Raw genomic sequence first — 20,365 nt, 5'->3', positions numbered from 1 at the left:
ATACACAGGAAAGTGTAGATCTTAGCTACTACTACTTAGCGAGAAAGGAGAGCTACTAACTGACTACACCATGATGGAAGAGGTTCATGCCTGTTTTACTTCAGTCTACACTAAGAAGGTTAATTGTCATTGGATGCTTAACACAATTAAACAACAAAATGGAAGGAATGCAAGCCAGAACAGGGAAAGAACAGATTAAATATTTAGCTAAATTAGATGTATTCAAGTTGTTAGGGCCTGACAAAGTTCACTCTAGGGTACTTAAAGAACTAGCTGAAGCAATCTCAGAACCATTAGAGATTACCTTCGAGTTACTAGCCAAGTGGATAGGAGGGGAGGAAGCAGTAAACATGATATATCTTTATTTCAATAAAGTTTTTGACACTGTCCCACTTGACACTCTCATAAGCAAGCTAGGATAAAGTGGTCTATATGAAATTGCTATAAAATGGATGCACAACTGGTTGAAAAACCATACTCAAAGAGTATCAATGAGTCACTATCAAACTGGGAGGTTGGATTTAATGGAGTCCTGCAGGGGTCTGTTCTGGTAATATTCAATATTTTTATCCATTACTTGGATAAAGGGAGTGGAGAGTATGCTTATAAAATTTGCTGATGACGCTAGGTTGGGAAGGGTTGAAAGGACTTTGGAAGATGGGATTAGAATTCAAAGTGACCATGACAAATCAGAGTATTAGTCTGAAACCAACAAGATGAAATTCAATAGATAAGTTCAAAGTACTTAATTTAGGAAGGAAAAAAATTAAATATACCCTGCAAAATGGGGAATAACTGGTTAGGTAGTACTACTGCTGAAAAGGGGTTATAGTGGATTACAAAATAAATGAGAGTCAATAATGTGATGCACTTGCAAAAAAAGCTAATATCATTCGGTGGTGTATTAACAGGAGTGTTGTACATAAGACACGGGAGGGAACTGTTCCAGTCTACTCAGAATTGGTGAGGGCTTCAGCTGGAGTACTGTGTCCAGTTTTACTTAAGGAAAGATATGGACAAATTGGAGAGAGTTCAGAGAAGAATTAAAAAAAAATGATCAACACTTTAGAAAGTGTTCCTGAACTATGAGGAAAGAGTTAAAAATACTGGACATGTTTAGTCTTAAAAGACAACTAAAGCGGGACAGGATAACAGTCTCCAAATATTTTAAGGGCTGTTCTAAAGAGAACAGTAATCAGCTGCCCATGTCCACTGAAGGGAGGACAACTAGTAGTCATCTTAATCTATAGCAAGGGAGCTTACATTAGATATTACAAAACACTATCAGACTAAGCCCTGGTCTACACTAGGACTTTAGGTCGAATTTAGCAGCATTAAATCGATGTAAACCTGCACCCGTCCACACAATGAAGCCTTTTATTTAGACTTAAAGGGCTCTTAAAATCGATTTCCTTACTCCACCCCTGACAAGTGGATTAGCGCTTAAATCGGCCTTGCCGGCTCGAATTTGGGGTACTGTGGACACAATTCGATGGTATTGGCCTCCGGGAGCTATCCCAGAGTGCTCCATTGTGACCGCTCTGGACAGCGCTCTCAACTCAGATGCACTGGCCAGGTAGACAGGAAAAGAACCGCGAACTTTTGAATCTCATTTCCTGTTTAGCCAGGGTGGCAAGCTGCAGAAGACCATGCAGAGCTCATCAGCAGAGGTGACCATGATGGAGTCCCAGAATCGCAAAAGAGCTCCAGCATGGACCGAAGAGGAGGTACGGGATCTGATCGCTGTATGGGGAGAAGAATCCCTGCTATCAGAACTCCGTTCCAGTTTTCGAAATGCCAAAACCTTTCTCAAAATCTCCCAGGGCATGAAGGACAGAGGCCATAACAAGGACCCGAAGGAGTGCCACGTGAAACTGAAGGAGCTGAGGCAAGCCTACCAGAAAACCAGAGAGGTGAACGGCTGCTCCGGGTCAGAGCCCCAAACATGCCGCTTCTATGATGAGCTGCATGCCATTTTAGGGGGTTCAGCCACCACTACCCCAGCCATGTTGTTTGACTCCTTCAATGGAAATGGAGGCAATACGGAAGCAGGTTTTGGGGACGAAGAAGATGAAGATGAGGTTGTAGATAGCTCAAAGCAAGCAAGCGGAGAAACCGGTTTTCCCGACAGCCAGGAACTGTTTCTCACCCTGGACCTGGAGCCAGTACCCCCCGAACCCACCCAAGGCTGCCTCCTGGACCCAGCAGGCGGAGAAGGGACCTCCGGTGAGTGTACCTTTTAAAATACTATACATGGTTTAAAAGCAAGCATGTGAAAGGATTACTTTGCCCTGGCATTCGCGGCTCTCCTGGATGTACTCCCAAAGCCTTTGCAAAAGGTTTCTGGGGAGGGCAGCCTTATTGCGTCCTTCATGATACGACACTTTACCACTTCAGGCCAGTAACACATACTCGGGAATCATTGTACAACAAAGCATTGCAGTGTATGTTTGCTGGCGTTCAAACAACATCCGTTCTTTATCTCTCTGTGTTATCCTCAGGAGAGTGAGATATCATTCATGGTCACCTGGTTGAAATAGAGTGCTTTTCTTCAGGGAACACTCAGAGGAGCCCATTCCTGCTGGGCTGTTTGCCTGTGGCTAAAGAGAAATGTTCCCTGCTGTTAGCCACAGGGAGGGGGGAGGGTTGAGGGGGTAGCCACACGGTGGGGGGAGGCAAAATGCGACCTTGTAACAAAAGCACATGTGCTATGTATGTAACGTTAACAGCAAGGTTTACCCTGAAAGAGTGTAGCCACTGTTTTATAAAATGTGTCTTTTTAAATACCGCTCTCCCTTTTTTTTTTCTCCACCAGCTGCATGTGTTTCAAGGATCACAGGATCTTCTCCTTCCCAGAGGCTAGTGAAGCTTAGAAAGAAAAAAAAAAAACGCACTCGAGATGAAATGTTCTCCGAGCTCATGCTGTCCTCCCACACTGACAGAGCACAGACGAATGCATGGAGGCAAATAATGTTAGAGTGCAGGAAAGCACAAAATGACCGGGAGGAGAGGTGGCGAGCTGAAGCTCAAATGTGGCGGCAGCGTGATGAGAGGAGGCAGGATTCAATGCTGAGGCTGCTGGAGGACCAAACCAGTATGCTCCAGTGTATGGTTGAGCTGCAGCAAAGGCAGCTGGAGCACGGACTGCCACTACAGCCCCTGTGTAACCAACCGCCCTCCTCCCCAAGTTCCATAGCCTCCACACGCAGACGCCCAAGAATGTGGTGGGGGGGCCACCGGCCAACCAGCCACTCCGCCACAGAGGATTGCCCAAAAAAAAAGAAGGCTGGCATTCCATAAATTTTAAAGTTGTAAACTTTTAAAGTGCTGTGTGGCATTTTCCTTCCCTCCTCCACCACCCCTCCTGGGCTACCTTGGTAGTCATCCCCCTATTTGTGTGATGAATGAATAAAGAATGCATGAATGTGAAGCAACAATGACTTTATTGCCTCTGTAAGCGGTGATCAAAGGGAGGAGGGGAGGGTGGTTAGCTTACAGGGAAGTAGAGTGAACCAAGGGGTGGGGGTTTCATCAAGGAGAAACAAAACTGGTTTTCAAAGCTTGTCTGATGCGTACCGCGCCCTCCTGTGCTCTTCTAACCGCCCTGGTGTCTGGCTGCGCATAACCAGCAGCCAGGCGATTTGCCTCAACCTCCCACCCCGCCATAAACGTCTTCCCCTTACTCTCACTTATATTGTGGCGCGCACAGCAAGCAGTAATAACAGTGGGAACATTGGTTTCGCTGAGGTCTAAGCGAGTCAGTAAACTGCGCCAGCGCGCCTTTAAACGTCCAAATGCACATTCTACCATCATTCTGCACTTGCTCAGCCTGTAGTTGAACAGCTCCTTACTATTGTCCAGGCTGCCTGTGTACGGTTTCATGAGCCATGGCATTAAGAGGTAGGCTGGGTCCCCAAGGATACATATGGGCATTTCAACATCCCCAACAGTTATTTTCTGGTCTGGGAATAAAGTCCCTTCCTGCAGCTTTTGAAACAGACCAGAGTTTCTGAAGATGCGAGCGTCATGTACCTTTCCCGGCCATCCCACGTTGATGTTGGTGAAACGTCCCTTGTGATCCACCAGAGCTTGCAGCACTATCGAAAAGTACCCCTTGCGGTTTATGTACTCGGCGGCTTGGTGCTCCGGTGCCAAGATAGGGATATGGGTTCCGTCTATGGCCCCACCACAGTTAGGGAATCCCATTGCAGCAAAGCCATCCACTATGACCTGCACATTTCCCAGGGTCACTACCCTTGATATCAGCAGATCTTTGATTGCGTGAGCTACTTGCATCACAGCAGCCCCAACAGTAGATTTGCCCACTCCAAATTGATTCCCAACTGACCGGTAGCTGTCTGGCGTTGCAAGCTTCCACAGGGCTATCGCCACTCGCTTCTCAACTGTGAGGGCTGCTCTCATCTTGGTATTCATGTGCCTCAGGGCCGGGGAAAGCAAGTCACAAAGTTCCATGAAAGTGCCCTTACGCATGCGAAAGTTTCGCAGCCACTGGGAATCGTCCCAGACCCGCAACACTATGCGGTCCTACCAGTCTGTGCTTGTTTCCCCGAGCCCAGAATCGGCGTTCCACAGCATGAACCTGCCCCATTAGCACCATGATGCATGCATTGGCAGGGCCCATGCTTTCAGAGAAATCTGTGTCCATGTCCTGATCACTCATGTGACTGCGCTGACGTCGCCTCCTCGCCCGGTATCACTTTGCCAGGTTCTGGTGCTGCATGTACTGCTGGATAATGCGTGTGGTGTTTAATGTGCTCCTAATTGCCAAAGTGAGCTGAGCGGCCTCCATGCTTGCCTTGGTATGGCATCCGCACAGAAAAAAGGCGCGGAACGGTTGTCTGCCGTTGCTCTGACGGAGGGAGGGGCGACTGACGACATGGCTTACAGGGTTGGCTTCAGGGAGCTAAAATCAACAAAGGGGGTGGCTTTACATCGAGTATTTCAGGCAGGACTTCACGGAGGGTTCCAATAAGAAATGGTGCACCTAAGTTATTGTTCTTATTAGAACAAGCAGGTTGGTCTGGCCTCTGATTGATACATGGCTAGATTTACCTCGCTGCACCTTCTCTGTGAGTGACTGCAGTGTGACCTAGAGGAATGAGTCCCCTAGACAGGGGAGGAAGCAAATGAGTACAAAACAAATCTGGTCTATTTCTTGTTTTGATCCACTCCATCTATCTTTTACATCTTTGGCTGGCAGCAGACGGTGCAGAAGGACTGCATGCCATCCACATCTCATGGCTGCTCGGCAGAAGATGGTACACTACGACTGCTAGCCATCCTCATTTCTTGCCTGCCCGGCAGAAGATGGTACAGTATGACTGCTAGCAATTCGTATCGCCTGCCTGCTCACCATAAGACAGTTCAATAGGACTGACTGCAGGACTAAAGAGAATGATCTGGTCAAGTCACTCCAAATTTAGTCCCTGCGCCCATGTCTGCCCAGGCGCACCCAGGCGACATGGCTAGGAGCACCTCGGACATGACGAGGACGGCTACCAGTCGTACTGCACCGTCTGCTGCCACAAGGCAATGGGTTCCTGCTACTGTGTAGCAATGCCGTACCGCGTCTGCCAGCACCCAGGAGACATACGGTGACGGTTACCTGAGCAGGCTCCATGCTTGCTGTGGTATGGCGTCTGCACAGGTAACTCAGGAAAAAAGGTGCGAAACGACTGTGTGCCCTTGCTTTCACGGAGGGAGGGAGGGAAGGGGGGCCTGACGATATGTACCCAGAACCACCCGTGACAATGTTTTAGCCCCATCAGGCATTGGGATCTCAACCCAGAATTCCAATGGGCAGCGGAGACTGCGGGAACTGTGGGATAGCTATCCACAGTGCAACGCTCTGGAAGTCGACTCTAGCCTCGGTACTGTGGAAGCACTCCACCGAGTTAATACACTTAATGCACTTAGAGCATTGTCTGTGGGGACACACACACTCGAATATATAAAACAGATTTCTAAAAAACCGACTTCTATAAATTCGATCTTATTCCGTAGTGTAGACATACCCTAACAAAGTATTGCAACAGGTTACCAAGGAAAGTTGTGGAATCCTCATCATTGGAGGCTTTTAAGAACAGCTTAAACATGGTCTAGGTAATCCTGCTTCAAAATGGAGGGTGGACTAGATGACCTCTCAAGGTCCCTTCTAGCTCTACATTTCTGTGATTCTATGATCTCCAGAATGCAACCATTATTTTCAAATATGGACATTACAGCATTAGCCACACCTGTTACTACCAGTCTTTACTACAATAATATACTCATGACTACCCCTGAAGTCCACTCGGGCACTGGAGCTAGAGCAGACACAGCTGCTCTCCTCCTGAGTGGCGTGGGGCAGTTGCATCTCCTTTGCTCAGGTCTCTGCACTGGCTTCCTTTTCTTTTCTATGTGGGATTTGAGGTGTCAACCTTTAAAGACTGGAATGGTCAGTGACCATTAGATACAGCTACCAATCCTATACCTCACCTAAAAGTAATTAGGATTGGATTTGAGAGTGCTTCCAGTGTTGGAAACTGTGGCCCAGATTCTCAAAGGTATCTAGGCACCTAACTCCCATTGATTTCAATGAAAGTTAGGAGTCTAAATAGCACAGAGAATTTGGGCTTTCGTCCATAATATGGCTTTCACAGAGGAATTCCCCATGGAACTCACTTCCTTTGGTAAACTCTCAGAGCCACAGTTGTGCAATCATGGGGGGGGGGCAAGAGGGGAACTTAACATGTATTTTGTTTAGCATCTGATTAACTCTTCTTCTTGGTTACTGTTTTCATCCTTATAATTACAACACTGGGCTACCATGAAAAGGTACTATAAAAATTGGCTTAATTCCAAAGGATTAATTAGCCCATGTTGTACCATCAGATTATTGTATATTTAAGATTTAAAAATAAATACTCCACTGCAAGTTTTCTGTATCAAACAGAAAATATTTGAAACAAAACCTACTACACCTCTACCCTGATATAATGTGGTCCTCGGGAGCCAAAAAAAATCTTACCACGTTATAGATGAAATCGCATTACATCGAACTTGCTTTGGCCTCAAGCATTTCCATTACTAATAGTCACTTCCCGCCCCCTCATTGACTCCTCAGAACCCCCGACCCATCCAACCCCCCCCCGCTCCTTGTCCCCTGACTGCCCCCTCCAGAGACCCCCCCCATCCCTAATCACCCCCAGGACCCTACCCAACCCCCCTGCTCCCTGTCCCATGACTGCCCCGACCCCTATCCACACCCCCACCCCCTGACAGGCCCCCTGGGACTCCCACACCCTACCCAACACCCTCCCGTTCCCCATCCCCTGACCGCCCTGCCCCTAGAACCTCCGAACCATCCAACTCCCCCTTCTCCCTGACACCCCCTCCTCCCCCGAGACCCTCTGCCCCTTATCCAGTCCTTCAGCCGGGCACCCTTAACACGCCACTCAGAGCAGCGTGTCGGAGCCAGACACGCTGATCCACCGGAGAGTTCAGCCCCACCCCCCAGAGCGCTTCTTTACCGCATTATATCCGAATTCGTGTTATATCTGGGTAGAGGTGTACTTACCTCGAATGATTCTTGAAAATGTTTTCTCTTCTCCATTCTCTTCACAGTACACTATTTTCACACTTGCAGTAGAGGAAAATGGCTTTCCAACATGTGCTCCATGAATAAGTTCTCGAACACTTTTCACTCTTAAATTTGCTGTTCTTTCACCCATTACAAAACTAAGGGCATCCATTATGTTTGATTTTCCTTTAAAATGAGCAAAAACATTAACTTTTGATTTTTTAGAGTTGGATAGGTATGAATAGCCAACTACAATCTTTTATTTCTGTCTCAGTTTTGTTGTCTTCCAGAACCTACGAATGCATTTAAGAAACATCTATTTAAAATAAAATTTTAGAAGAGATTTACATGTTTGAAATTTGAATTTATAACCAACAGCTAGTACCAATGTCTGCAACAGATTAACTATTATAGAAGTGTTTCACCACTGAATTCCATACTTAATTTATGACACATCCAGGTCTATACACCCTTTATCTAAGCATGTCTAATCTCTCCCCTTTACTTCAGTTTGCCTGACAATATCAGTTGCTCAGTACATACTACGGTCATTGATAACGTTATTTCATAATGCATTTAGAACTCTTTCTTACAGATTCTTGAATTCCAAATAATGTCTTTTTCATATTTCCTTACACTATTATGAATAATTTTTCTGCTAATATTTCTAATACTTAGCGCATTATCTTTCCACCAAAACTTTTCTCCCCTCACCCTCTCTTATCTGTCATTCATGATAGCACCCTCATTTTTCTGGTCTCCCAGAATCACTACTTCAGCATTATACTGTATCTTCCTCTCTCTTGCCCTCCGGCCCAAAATAGGAGAAGAGGGGGAAAAAAGGGGGAAAAAATAAGAATATTCTTGAACTGAATGTTGGGGATTACACAGTATCAGAGTTTCTTCTGGCTACTGATTCATCTAATTTATGCTGATTTAACTGGATGAGAATCTGAAAAACTTCATTCAATATTTTGAACATTAGAAACAGTGGGGGACAGGGTTGGAGTGATCCACTAACACATAAAATTAAATTAAAGCAATGAAAAATATTAACCAATACTACTTTGCATTTCTCAGACAGCTTAAATGTGGAAACTAAAAGCAAAGAGGGGTGAAGATACTTAATCAAGAGCCGAATAAGTCAATGGCAGAGCTGGAAACCGAACCCAAATGTCCCAAATCCTAAGCCCCTGCAGTAACCACTGGACAACTCTCTCTCTCCTTGGATAAGACTGTTATAGCGTCTACTGCTTTTTCTACACAGGTCCTTGACAAAAAAATCTCCCATTGGTTGAGCTGTGGTAGGTGATGCAAAACAATGCATAGCCACGTTTTTACTATCACTTAAGTTAAACTTCCTCCAAATGTGATCAAAACAAGAACAGATCCAGCTATCAGGGCTTGGTCCGTGCTGTGATTCCCAACAGCGCCAACTGGAGAGGTTGTGTAAGGCTGTGTCTACATTGCACTGTCTACTAGTAATAATAATAGAGAAATTTGCACCACTGTAAGTTTGTTTTGAGTAGAGAAAGTGGTAGAGGTCAGGCTGAGTTCAGTGATAACTACCTTAGGCTTTATCTTCACTGCTTTGAAAGGTTTTGTTTTGTTTTCCCGCAATGAGATTATCGAGCACAATCATTATCTCGCAGCAAAACCCCCAGTGGAAACAAGGCCCTTGTTGTGTTTGCCCTGAGGTAGCAGGGCAAGATCAGCACCCCAAGCCTGGACTGACCCCACAACTTAGTCTGGGGCTGGTAAAGCCTTGCCTGCACTACAATTTGACAGCGCAACAGCTTGCACGTGTTAGTCACCCTGAGGTAAACACACACCTGTCATCAGTGAAGACAAGGCCCTGACTTGGCCTTTTTGTCTAGAGGGGATGCACCCTGGGTTGCCAGACACCACCACGCAGCCAGACAAGGCCTACTTTACGGATGTCTACGCGGCAAGCGACAGGAAGTGTGAACCCAGTGTGATGAACTCCAGCTTGCAGAGCTCAGGCTACCTCGCTAAAACCAGCAGGATAGACGCTAGGGCTGGGCCTCTTTAGCTCATCCCTGGCTTCAGACCCCCCCAAGCGCTGTGTCCACACTGGGGTTTGGATGCTGCAGGTCCAGCAGAGTAACGGGCATTTTGCCAGTGGGATCAGGGCAGCTGCAGCCACTACTCCTCTGGGGTCTGGCCAGGAGGGGAGTCACTATCCCAGGGTGGGGTAGCTGCCCTATCCCCAGGCTGGGCCCCGCCCGGCAAAGCCCCGGAGCCCAGTGGGCTGTGGCCTGGCCTCCCCTACCTGATCCGTTGGGCCCAATGATGCAGTTGAATTTCATGAAGGGGCCGATGCTCTGCCGCCCCCGCCATGACTTGAAGTTCTCCAGCAGCAGCAGCTTCAGGTAACCCATCCCCGCGGGGTGGGGCGAACCGGGACCCCCGAGGGGACGGCGGCCGTTAATGTCCGAAACTCCCCTCCTCTTAGTAGTTGGTTTATATGTGGGGGGGGGTGCGCGCGCGCGCAGGGGTAGACAGGTGTCACGCGCACCTTCCGCGCCGCGCGCCTCCCTCAGGCAACCTGCGGCTTCACAAAAGCAGGACCACGCAGCGCGAGACACCGAGGCGAAGCTGCCACGTGCTAGTTCCCGCGGGAAAGGACGGCTTGTCTCGCGAGATTTCTGAGGGGCGCGGGACCACGCAGCGCGAGACACCGAGGCGAAGCTGCCGCGTGCTAGTTCCCGCGGGAAAGGACGGCTTGTCTCGCGAGATTTCTGAGGGGCGCGGGACCACGCAGCGCGAGACACCGAGGCGAAGCTGCCGCGTGCTAGTTCCCGCGGGAAAGGACGGCTTGTCTCGCGAGATTTCTGAGGGGCGCGGGACCACGCAGCGCGAGACACCGAGGCGAAGCTGCCGCGTGCTAGTTCCCGCGGGAAAGGACGGCTTGTCTCGCGAGATTTCTGAGGGGCGCGGGACCAGGGAGGAGGAGCCAAGGGGGAGAGGGATACGACCGCGGAAATCGGGGCGGGGCGGGGCGGGGCGGCAGGCTCGTTCCCGTAGCAACCTGCTCTGTTGACATCGCCCGGCGGCGGCGGCGGCCTGGGGCTGGGCCGCCCGGTGCAGGTCGGTGCTCGGCCCCGGGGTGGGGAATAAGGGCTCCGGGAGATCGGCGTGGTTCGGCCTGGGTGGGACCTCGCCCCCGGCGGGCACCATGCGCAAGCTGGGCCTGCAGCGGGACCTGGCCGAGGCGGCTGCGCTGGAGCGGAGGCGGCAGGGCGAGCTGCACAGGCAGAGCCGCATCTTCAACGCCCGAGTCAGGACCGCCGGGGTAAGCGGGGTGCGCCTGCCAGGGGAGCGCGGTGGGGGGCTGCCGCCTCGTGGCGCGGTCTAGGGGCGGGCAGGCGGACTGACCCAAACTACCGCGCGGGACTGTGGGGTGCCGACTTCTACGGGGATCGATGAAATGAACGATCATACATCGGGACTCAAAGGCGGGGCCACAAGCACCTGGAAACGTGGTTTCCAGGGACCAGAAATACCCAACCCAGGAGTGACCGTGTGGGGGGTTTTGCCCTGGGGTCTCAAAGTACTTTACAAAGGTGAGAGTCTTTATCCCCTTTAATAGACAGGGAAGCACCGAGGCATGCTGGGTGGACTCACATTTAGAAGGCACTCCAATTTAGACAGCCTCTCACTCAACATTTCCAGGGTTGGAAGATTACCTCTGCAGTTCTTATATGGGTAGCTCATCCTGCTTCTCTTGAAACCAAGGACAAAACTTCAGCTTTCTTTAATGGAAACCGAATCAGACCCTCTGTGGGTGCATATTTAGGCTGCAGGGCTGGCCTTACCATGAGGCAAACTGAGACGACTGCCTCAGGTGCCAGACTTGGGGGGGGGGGGGTGCCAGTAGGACCCAGAGTTTCAAAGTTTTGGCCCAAGCAAGGGGGCATGGGGGCGTCATTTGAGCTCCCCGCCTCAGGTGCCAAAATGTTGTGGGCCGGCCCTGTTAGGCTACGTTTACACTACTCACACTACTTGCGGTGGCATGTTAGGTGTATGTAGCTACACGCCACAGTGACAAGGAGGCAGTGCCCACACTGCGGTGTGTATCTACTCGTGTCAGTGAAAGGCTGTACAGCAGGGATGAGGTAGTGGGGAGCTGCTGGAGTCTTTCCCTATGGTAAACATACCTTTATGTCTGTAGGGCTTGATTCCCCACTGCCCTGCACCTTAAGTAGTCATTTACACTAGTGCAGAGCAAGTGGAAGGTGGGCGTAAGACACTACCAAATTAGAAAAGTAGCAACACTACTGTAAATAACTGCACAAGGTACTGACAACTGAGAATCAGACCCATTATATGTCTGTCTCTTCCAGCTTGTTTTTGTTTTTTGTGGGGTGGGGGACTTCACTAACTTACATAGGTACAATGAGGCTAAATTATGTTTGTAGTCCTTTGAAAGCCTCAGATGTACTATAGGTAGGTCCCTACCAAATTCACGTTTCAGTATTGTCAAATTCACAGTCACAGGATTTGAAACTTGGTAAGTTTTATAGTGTTGTAACCCTGAGAGTCCCAACCCAGAAAGGGATTGTGGGAAGGGGGGTCGCAAACCTGTTGTGGGGGTTATCGGATTGCCACCCTCCTGTCCTGTCCCTCCCCAGCTGGAGCTAGGAGCCCCCTTTGCTGGGGTGCTCCCAGCAGCACAGGGAAGACCGGACCCAACTCCACAAGTCTCCTTCAGCTGCAGGAACCCCTGGGGCTGCTGCCCAGTCCCAGAGTGTCCTGCAGCAGGGGGAGGTACCGGGAGATGGGTCTGGTCACTCCCCCTTCTCTCCCCCTTCACCCCCGAGCATCTGTGCAGGAGATGGACAAGTCTTGTCCCTCCCCAGCTCAGCTGGAGCTAGGAGCTCCCTTTGGTGGGGCACTCCTAGGAACAAGGGGACATGGGATTTCACGAGGAAGGGCTTATTTCATGGTCCGTGATGCATTTTTCACAGCCGTTAAATTGGTAGGGCCCTAACTTTAGCCATTAAGAGTATATAACCTTCAGTGTTATGAATGGTTTCAGAGTAACAGCCGTGTTAGTCTGTATTCGCAAAAAGAAAAGGAGTACTTGTGGCACCTTAGAGACTAACCAATTTATTTGAGCATGAGCTTTCGTGAGCTACAGCTCACTTCATCGGATGCATACCGTGGAAACTGCAGCAGACTTCATATACACACAGAGATCATGAAACAATACCTCCTCCCACCCCACTGTCCTGCTGGTAATAGCAGTTCTCCGTCTGGTTTATGAATGTTATAATTCTTGACATCAAATAAATGGACACAAATCAGATGTCAAGAATTATAACATTCATAAACCAGACGGAGAACACTTCAATCTCTCTGGTCACGCAATCACAGACATGAAGGTCGCTATCTTACAACAAAAAAACTTCAAATCCAGACTCCAGCGAGAAACTGCTGAATTGGAATTCATTTGCAAATTGGATACTATTAATTTAGGCTTAAATAGAGACTGGGAGTGGCTAAGTCATTATGCAAGGTAGCCTATTTCCCCTTGTTTTTTCCTACCCCTCCCCCCAGATGTTCTGGTTTAACTTGGATTTAAACTTGGAGAGTGGTCAGTTTGGATGAGCTATTACCAGCAGGAGAGTGAGTTTGTGTGTGTATGGGGGTGGGGGGGTGAGAAAACCTGGATTTGTGCTGGAAATGGCCCACCTTGATTATCATGCACATTGTAGGGAGAGTGGTCACTTTGGATGAGCTATTACCAGCAGGATAGTGAGTTTGTGTGTGTGGTTTTTGGGAGGGGGGTGAGAGAACCTGGATTTGTGCAGGAAATGGCCCACCTTGATCATCATGCACATTGTGTAGAGAGTTGTCACTTTGGATGGGCTATCACCAGCAGGAGAGTGAATTTGTGTGGGGGGTGGAGGGTGAGAAAACCTGGATTTGTGCTGGAAATGGCCCAACTTGATGATCACTTTAGATAAGCTATTACCAGCAGGAGAGTGGGGTGGGAGGAGGTATTGTTTCATGATCTCTGTGTGTATATGAAGTCTGCTGCAGTTTCCACGGTATGCATCCGATGAAGTGAGCTGTAGCTCACGAAAGCTCATGCTCAAATAAATTGGTTAGTCTCTAAGGTGCCACAAGTACTCCTTTTCTTTTAGTGTTATGAATGTATGAACAATTTTGTATTAGTATCACATAAAACTAGATTCAGAATTGGTGAAATCGGTTTCCATCCATTGACTTCAGTGGATTAGACCTGTTTATGACTGGTCTTAATTTGATCCTTAGAGTGTTAAGGTTGAATATCAATGAGTCATTGGAAGGATAATTGTACCTAAATTTTCTGTAAATCCTTGGATTTATGCCTGGGGCCTTTATGCCACAGTCACCTTAGTTATAAGGGAATAAGATGGACCAGTGGTCCATCTGATCCAGTATTCTGTTACCAGTAGTGGCCAGTGCTAGATGCTTCTGAGGAGGATGCAAGAAATCGTGTACTTGGCAATTGTCGGACAGTTTGCCCACACAGGTAAAGTAACTAGACAACTGAAGACCAGTTTCTTGCACAGGGACATTCATCATTTGGCTTTTGTCATGACTTATGTGTCTACTACATGATTTTAAAAGTTTAAAAGATAAATCCTCAGCTGATGTAAATCTGCATATTTCCACTTAATGCAACTGTGCTGATCTGTACCATCTGAGGATCTGGCCCAAAGACTTTTGCACTAGTATGTTGAATCAATTTGCAGGAGAGACAAACATAAGAAATGAAAGATAAACCTAAGAAAGGATTCTATACATGTTTTTGTTGGTTTAAATTAAAATAGTGTAATGTATTCAACATGTTTCAGAGTAGCAACCTTGTTAGTCTGTATCCGCAAAAAGAAAAGGAGTACTTGTGGCACCTTAGAGACTAACCAATTTATTTGAGCATGAGCTTTCATGAGCACTGAATGCATCTGAAGAAGTGAGCTGTAGCTCACGAAAGCTTATGCTCAAATAAATTTGTTAGTCTCTAAGGTGCCACAAGTACTCCTTTTCTTTTTGTATTCAACATGTGAAAGGTAACATTCGGAGTGGGGGTTGTCCTGTGCTCTGAAATTAAGCATAGCACAAAGTAGAAAGATCCTGAAGCCTACAAAATATACAGTATATTTGTGCTTCCAGTCACATTTTTAAAGTGCTTGTATACTACATACGGGCATAGATTTTAATATTATCAGTTCTGTTTAGCTGCTACTTCTGAAGAAGTTTGAAGCAAGCCAGTATCTGACTTCTGAACACTCCACAAATGTTGGAAAAGAGACTGAATCAAAAAGGGCAGGGAGTGTACAGAGTGGTTCACTGGCATGGGAATGGGAGTCAGGAGACCTTATTTCTATTCTTAACTGCCATTAACTTATTGTGTGATCTTAGGTAAATCACTTTCCCTCTTTATGCACACCTTACCTCATCTGCAATGTGGGGTTAATTATGCTCACCCCAGTCTTTGTAAACGTGCTCTGAGATATTTAGCTTTTTTCATTTATAGAAGAGCTAATTTAATTTAGAGCTTATTCTTCTCAGCATCAGGAATTTCTTAAGAATGCAAATACAAAACCAAATCAAAAATGAATATGAACTAACATGTACACAGTACGTATATGTACACATAAGGTGTAAAATTACAAATAAAGAAAGATTATTATAAGAACAGATTAGAAAAACAGTTGGATGCCTCAGCATAGCAAATAATTCATCACTGCAATGCTATTGATATCTTGGCATGCAGTTAGTGCAATAACTAGCATTTCAAATGCTCTCAGGTTGGCATTCTGGACTATTCAGATGAGTACTAAAGATCTGCGTGATTTGGAGCAGTTCTTTTCTGGGTATTTTCTGGAGAAGAGAAAACTGTTCAGAGAAGGTATATAGCTGGTACAGTAGTTCAAAATTTGTATAATCTGTCCAGTCTTTATTTGTCCATTTTATGCCTAGAATCTACCAAAGGAAGCATCTTTAATTTTTCCTTAACTTGTTACTGAAATTGTGAAGAACTTTATTAACCAAATATTTCCTCATAACTTAATTTATATTAAGAATCCAGTACTGCATGGTTTTGAACTTTATTTATCATTTGAAGGTATTCTAGGACTTCTGCTGCTTTCATACTTCATAAGATCAGACTTTGTTTCTTCCCCTAATCAGCATATTCAGCAATCCTAGGTCTGGTCTACACTGGGGGGATCGATCTAAGATACGCAACTTCAGCTACGAGAATAGCGTAGCTGAAGTCGACGTATCTTAGCTCGACTTAGAATCACTTACTTCGCATCCTTGCGGCACGGGATCGATGGCCACCACTCCCCTGTTGACTCCACTTCCGCCTCTCACCGTGGTGGAGTTCCGGAGTCGCTGAGCGATCGGGGATCGATTTATCGCGTCTACGCTAGACGCGATAGATCGATCACTATCCGGCGGGTAGTGTGGACGTGGCCCTAGGCAGCATCGCACCATATGTCTTTTCTACTGTGATCTGTTTTGAGAGCACTTGCTTAATCCCAATAGAAAATAATAATTACTACCTTTCATTTTTCATCCAAGGATCTAAAAGTGCTTTACCAAGATGAATAAGGATTATTATCCCACTTTTATAGATACAAAAAGAAATTAAGTCACTTGGCCAAGGTCACACAGAAAATCTGTGGAAGAGTCAGGGACAGAACCCCAATTGCATGCTGAAAACACCAGACACAATGCTTCACGCTGTGAAGGCTGAAAATTCCCTCTTACTGCCGCCTCCAACAGATGTGTGAGGCTAAATGGTAGATTTTACAGAAGTGCTCAAACTTTTTACAACTGAAAACTATTATAACTCTATTATAATGTGAATGTCAAAAACCTTTACAACTATTTAATATATGTAAATGGATGAAAGATAAGTAAATTAAGTAGGAATGCCCTCTACAGTGGAAGAAACATTTCATCTAGTGTATTGGAGCTCAACCTAACCTTGTAATGTTATTTTGTTTCAGAATAAGAATGTACCTGTTGCTATTAGAATGAAACGAACAAACAGAAATATTATTGTTGGATTTTCTTTTTGCAGCCACATACTTTTAAATAGTAAAGTGCCTGTAATTTACCATTAAAGCCATTTCACTGGCAATAACATAATTCACAGCTGTTTAAAATTATAATTTTGCAAGGCAAATTCATTCATTTCTGGCTCAAGGGAACATTTTAATATAAAAGGCTGGACTAAAGCCTGTAAACATACTTTAAATATTTTCAATAGAATAAATAATTTTTACAGAGCTTAATTTTTTTTATTGTAATAGGTTGATAAGGATGCTTTGGATACTCAAATCAATGATAAGAAGATTCAAGAGGCAAATGAGAAAGCACGACATGAAATAATTGGTACATTTATTGTTATATAAATAATACAATTTTGTATTAGTATATGTAAACATTTGTACTCTGTTTTGTGATCTTTTCTCACCATTTTCTCTTTTTAAAATGTTGCCACCAGTCTTTTCCTGAGTATTTGCTGCTGTGGAAATGTAGGCAAAGATATTAAAAATGGGTACTAAAAATTAGACACCTCTATAAGTGGCCTGAAGACTACTCCTGGATGAATTCTGCGCAGCTGCGCACACGCATAATTGATGTGCTGCACATAATTTTTTTTCCCCATAGACAATAATTTCTGCCAGAAAGTTGCTGCAGTTATGCCTTTTGCCTACCAGGGGCTGCTGTGGCGCTAGAACAGAGAAGCCACTCCCGAGCAATCCCCAGCTGTGACAGGAAAGGGAAGAGGATAACTTCTTCACAGCGTCGGTGGGGCCAGGTCAAGAGACAGGGGATATGAGGGGACAGACAGCGTGGGACACATGGGGCTGCTGGGGGGGGTCACAAACTGGGGTTCATAAGGGCTATTGGAGGAGGACACACTGGGGCAGTGGCTGAATGGGAGTGGAGGCACAGAGCCACACAGGGACAGGGGGAGGGAATGCAGGGACACATGGGGGAGGGAGTGGCTGAGTGGGGGTACAGGGACACATGGGGGAAGAGGGATGCCTGAGTGGGGACACAGAGACATGGGATGGGGGGTACAAGGACACATGGTGATTGGAAGAGGGGGTGCAGGGTGACGGGTGCAGGGACACATGGGGAGTAGGTGTCTGAGTGGGGGTGGAGGAAGATGGGGGGAGGGGGGGAGGGTGCAGGGACACATGGGGACAGATGTGCCTGACTGAATGGGAAAGGCCAGGGGTCAGCCAGAGTCTGCATGGGGGAGGCTCCCTAAAAATTCCCCCTTGCCCTCCCAAAAAACCTGTTTCATATGTCTCCCACCCACACCCAACAACCCTCCAGGTTCACTCACAGGCTCTTTCCCTTTCCCTCAGCTCCTCCGTTACCCCTGACTCCCCCAAGCCTTTGCACTGCTTCTGGTGTGGGTGGTGGGGACATGGTTCTGTATTGTAGTTTAAATGCATTACATAAAGTTCTGTATTTTATATGCCTCGTAAGGAATCTATTTGACAAAAAACATTTCCTGAATCTTTTTCATTGTCCGTAATATTACAGACATCCTTGCTGACAGGTATTTTGAAATACGTTACCAAAATAATTGAAACTGGTGTAATTATATTGTGTTATTTTGACAAATAAAATATGCAGAATTTTGCAGGATTTTAAAATATTATGTTTAGAATTTTAAATTTTTTGGTGCAGAATTCCCCCAGGAGTAGAAGACAATGGGAACTGTTGGCTTCTCAGCCCTTTTGAAAATCAGTTTAACTTAAAGCATATCAGAAGTCCCAATGAACCCTGTGTGTAAAGTTAAGCTTATGCATAGGGCTACGAATTTGTCACAGAGGTCACGGAATCTGTGACTTCCAGAGACCTCCGTGACTTGAACCCACAGCACCTGGGAGCTGCAGGGTCCCCCCGTTGCCCATGGTGGCTGGGAACTGCGAGGCCCCAAGCTCTCAGCTGCTGAGGGCAGGGAAGGGAGTGTCCCAGGATCTCCCAGCTGCTGTGGATGGTGGGGGTGCCCCACAGTTCCTGGCCGCCATGGGCAGCAAGAGTGCACCGCAGCTCAGAGCCATGGGCAGAGGGGGGGCCGTTGCAGCTCCCAGCCGGTCCCCCAGCGATAGTATGGGGACCCCGCGGCTCCCCATTTTGTCATGCATATTTTTAGTAAAAGTCACAGATAAATTCACGGGCTTCCATGAATTATTCTTCATTGCCCATGACCTGTCTGATTTTTACTAAAAATATACATGACAAAACTTAGTCTTACTTATGCATAATACTTTAAAGGATCAGACTTAGGATCCTCACTTTAGGCACTCATTTTGAAAACCTATGCTGTAGGAATCACTTACTGCTGTATCAGCAAATAAAGATACATATGCACTAAAATGGTAATAGTTATCTGAGCAAAATTGTATTTTTCTTGTCCCACATTTAGTTTCAAAATGTAAATTCATTTCATAAACCTTGTCCATATGTGAGCACATGACTGATTATGTTTTTCCCTCTTAATTCAGACATAGAAAGTATATCCTGTTTATTTTTCTATATCACCCTTGAAACAATGTCTGTCTTCACTTGAGCGGGAAATTTTTTTTCCCCACACTGGGTAAAACTTCCGCCTAAGTCAATGGGAGTTTTCTATCAATAAGGTCTTCAGGATTTAGCTCACTCTTTATATTTGGATTTTTTTTATATTGCATCATGTATATGCTACATGCCATTAGGAAAGTGTATTTTAATTAATCCGATTCGGGAGTGTGGTGTAAAGTACTCATCAGTTCACTTGGGGAAGGTTGTACAGTTCTGCTAATATTAATAGAACTTGTGCCACTGAAGCACATGCATTGCAATATCTCTTTACTCCTAGAGGTGCTCATTATGGACAGCCATCAGTATATAGATTGTTTTTGATAGAAACATGTATAATCTAAACCAGGGTTGTGAGTAGGAGCCATTGCTGAGTCAGGGCACAGACACATAATCATGCTGAGCACATCCCCTGACATCTAAGCTGCATCATGGCCCACCGTGGCTGGAATGCCCCTCGATGGTTTCATTTGCAAAGGGCCCATAGAGTAACCTCTCTATGGGTTCAAGAAGTGCCAAAATGTAGTAGCCAGCTTCTGCACTGCACAGCTGCTGCTGGTCATGATTTTCCTGGCAGGCATTGATTCACAATATCTAACAGAATATGACCCTATAGGAAACTTCCAGAACATATGCATTCTGACAGGTATATACTTGTGAATTATATTTAAACAGTTAGACTGTGTACTCTGTGGGACAGGATCAGTTGCAAAGTTTGAACTGGAGGCGGTAATTAACAATAAATTCTCTAAAAAGCAATGGTGTTTGCCAATATTTTTTCCAAGCTATATCATTGGTGGTACATCATTTTAGAGTGCTGATTGTTATTTTTATAGTTTCTTGTGTTCCTAATAAGTAATTGTGTTTCAGTGACTACTGCAAATTAGTAGTAGATGCTGAGGAATTGCTCCACAGTACCTAGGATTGATATGCTACAACAAAATTTATTAGCAGTCTTATCTTCTGTCTTTATTTTATGTATATTTTTGATTATATTTTCAAAGGTGCCAAAGGTGATTAACAATTGAGAGTTTTTATAACTGAATGGCCCTATCATCTTAGAAAAATCATTTACCAGCTTCGACCTCCTAAATGACTTAAGTCTAGTAGTTTAAAGATTTATTTTCTAATCTTTTTTCAAGATCACATTCT

The 20,365-nt window shown here is 46.0% G+C and overlaps 2 protein-coding genes across 3 annotated transcripts in view; one reads left to right on the top strand and one right to left on the bottom strand.

The window, feature by feature from the left end:
* Positions 1 to 10,207, bottom strand: part of SMC1B (structural maintenance of chromosomes 1B) — a 65,665-nt gene extending 55,458 nt beyond the window's left edge. Inside the window, exons 1-2 of the mRNA XM_084628349.1 lie at positions 9,876 to 10,207; positions 7,580 to 7,768 (exon numbers count right to left, since the gene is read on the bottom strand). Of these exons, the coding sequence (XP_084484475.1) occupies positions 7,580 to 7,768; positions 9,876 to 9,984 (298 nt within the window). The 5' untranslated portion in view covers positions 9,985 to 10,207. The remainder of the gene's footprint in view (positions 1 to 7,579; positions 7,769 to 9,875) is intronic.
* A 388-nt stretch (positions 10,208 to 10,595) lies between these two features.
* The window catches only part of RIBC2 (RIB43A domain with coiled-coils 2), a 29,762-nt gene continuing 19,992 nt past the window's right edge, over positions 10,596 to 20,365 (top strand). Inside the window, exons 1-2 of one of the 2 annotated variants that reach the window (XM_084617979.1) lie at positions 10,596 to 10,693; positions 16,921 to 17,002. Coding sequence is in view for 1 of the 2 variants with exons in the window: in XM_084617978.1 (XP_084474104.1) it covers positions 10,782 to 10,898; positions 16,921 to 17,002 (199 nt within the window). In the remaining variant the exon portion in view is untranslated. Of the gene's footprint in view, positions 10,899 to 16,920; positions 17,003 to 20,365 lie in introns of both variants that reach the window. The other variant, XM_084617978.1, reaches the window with a different exon arrangement.

Source organism: Lepidochelys olivacea (assembly GCF_965140295.1).
Source record: "Lepidochelys olivacea isolate rLepOli2 genome assembly, chromosome: 1".
Lineage (NCBI taxonomy): Eukaryota > Metazoa > Chordata > Testudines > Cheloniidae > Lepidochelys > Lepidochelys olivacea.
Note: the sequence above shows the minus strand (reverse complement) of the source record. Positions and strands in the feature narration are given on the sequence as shown.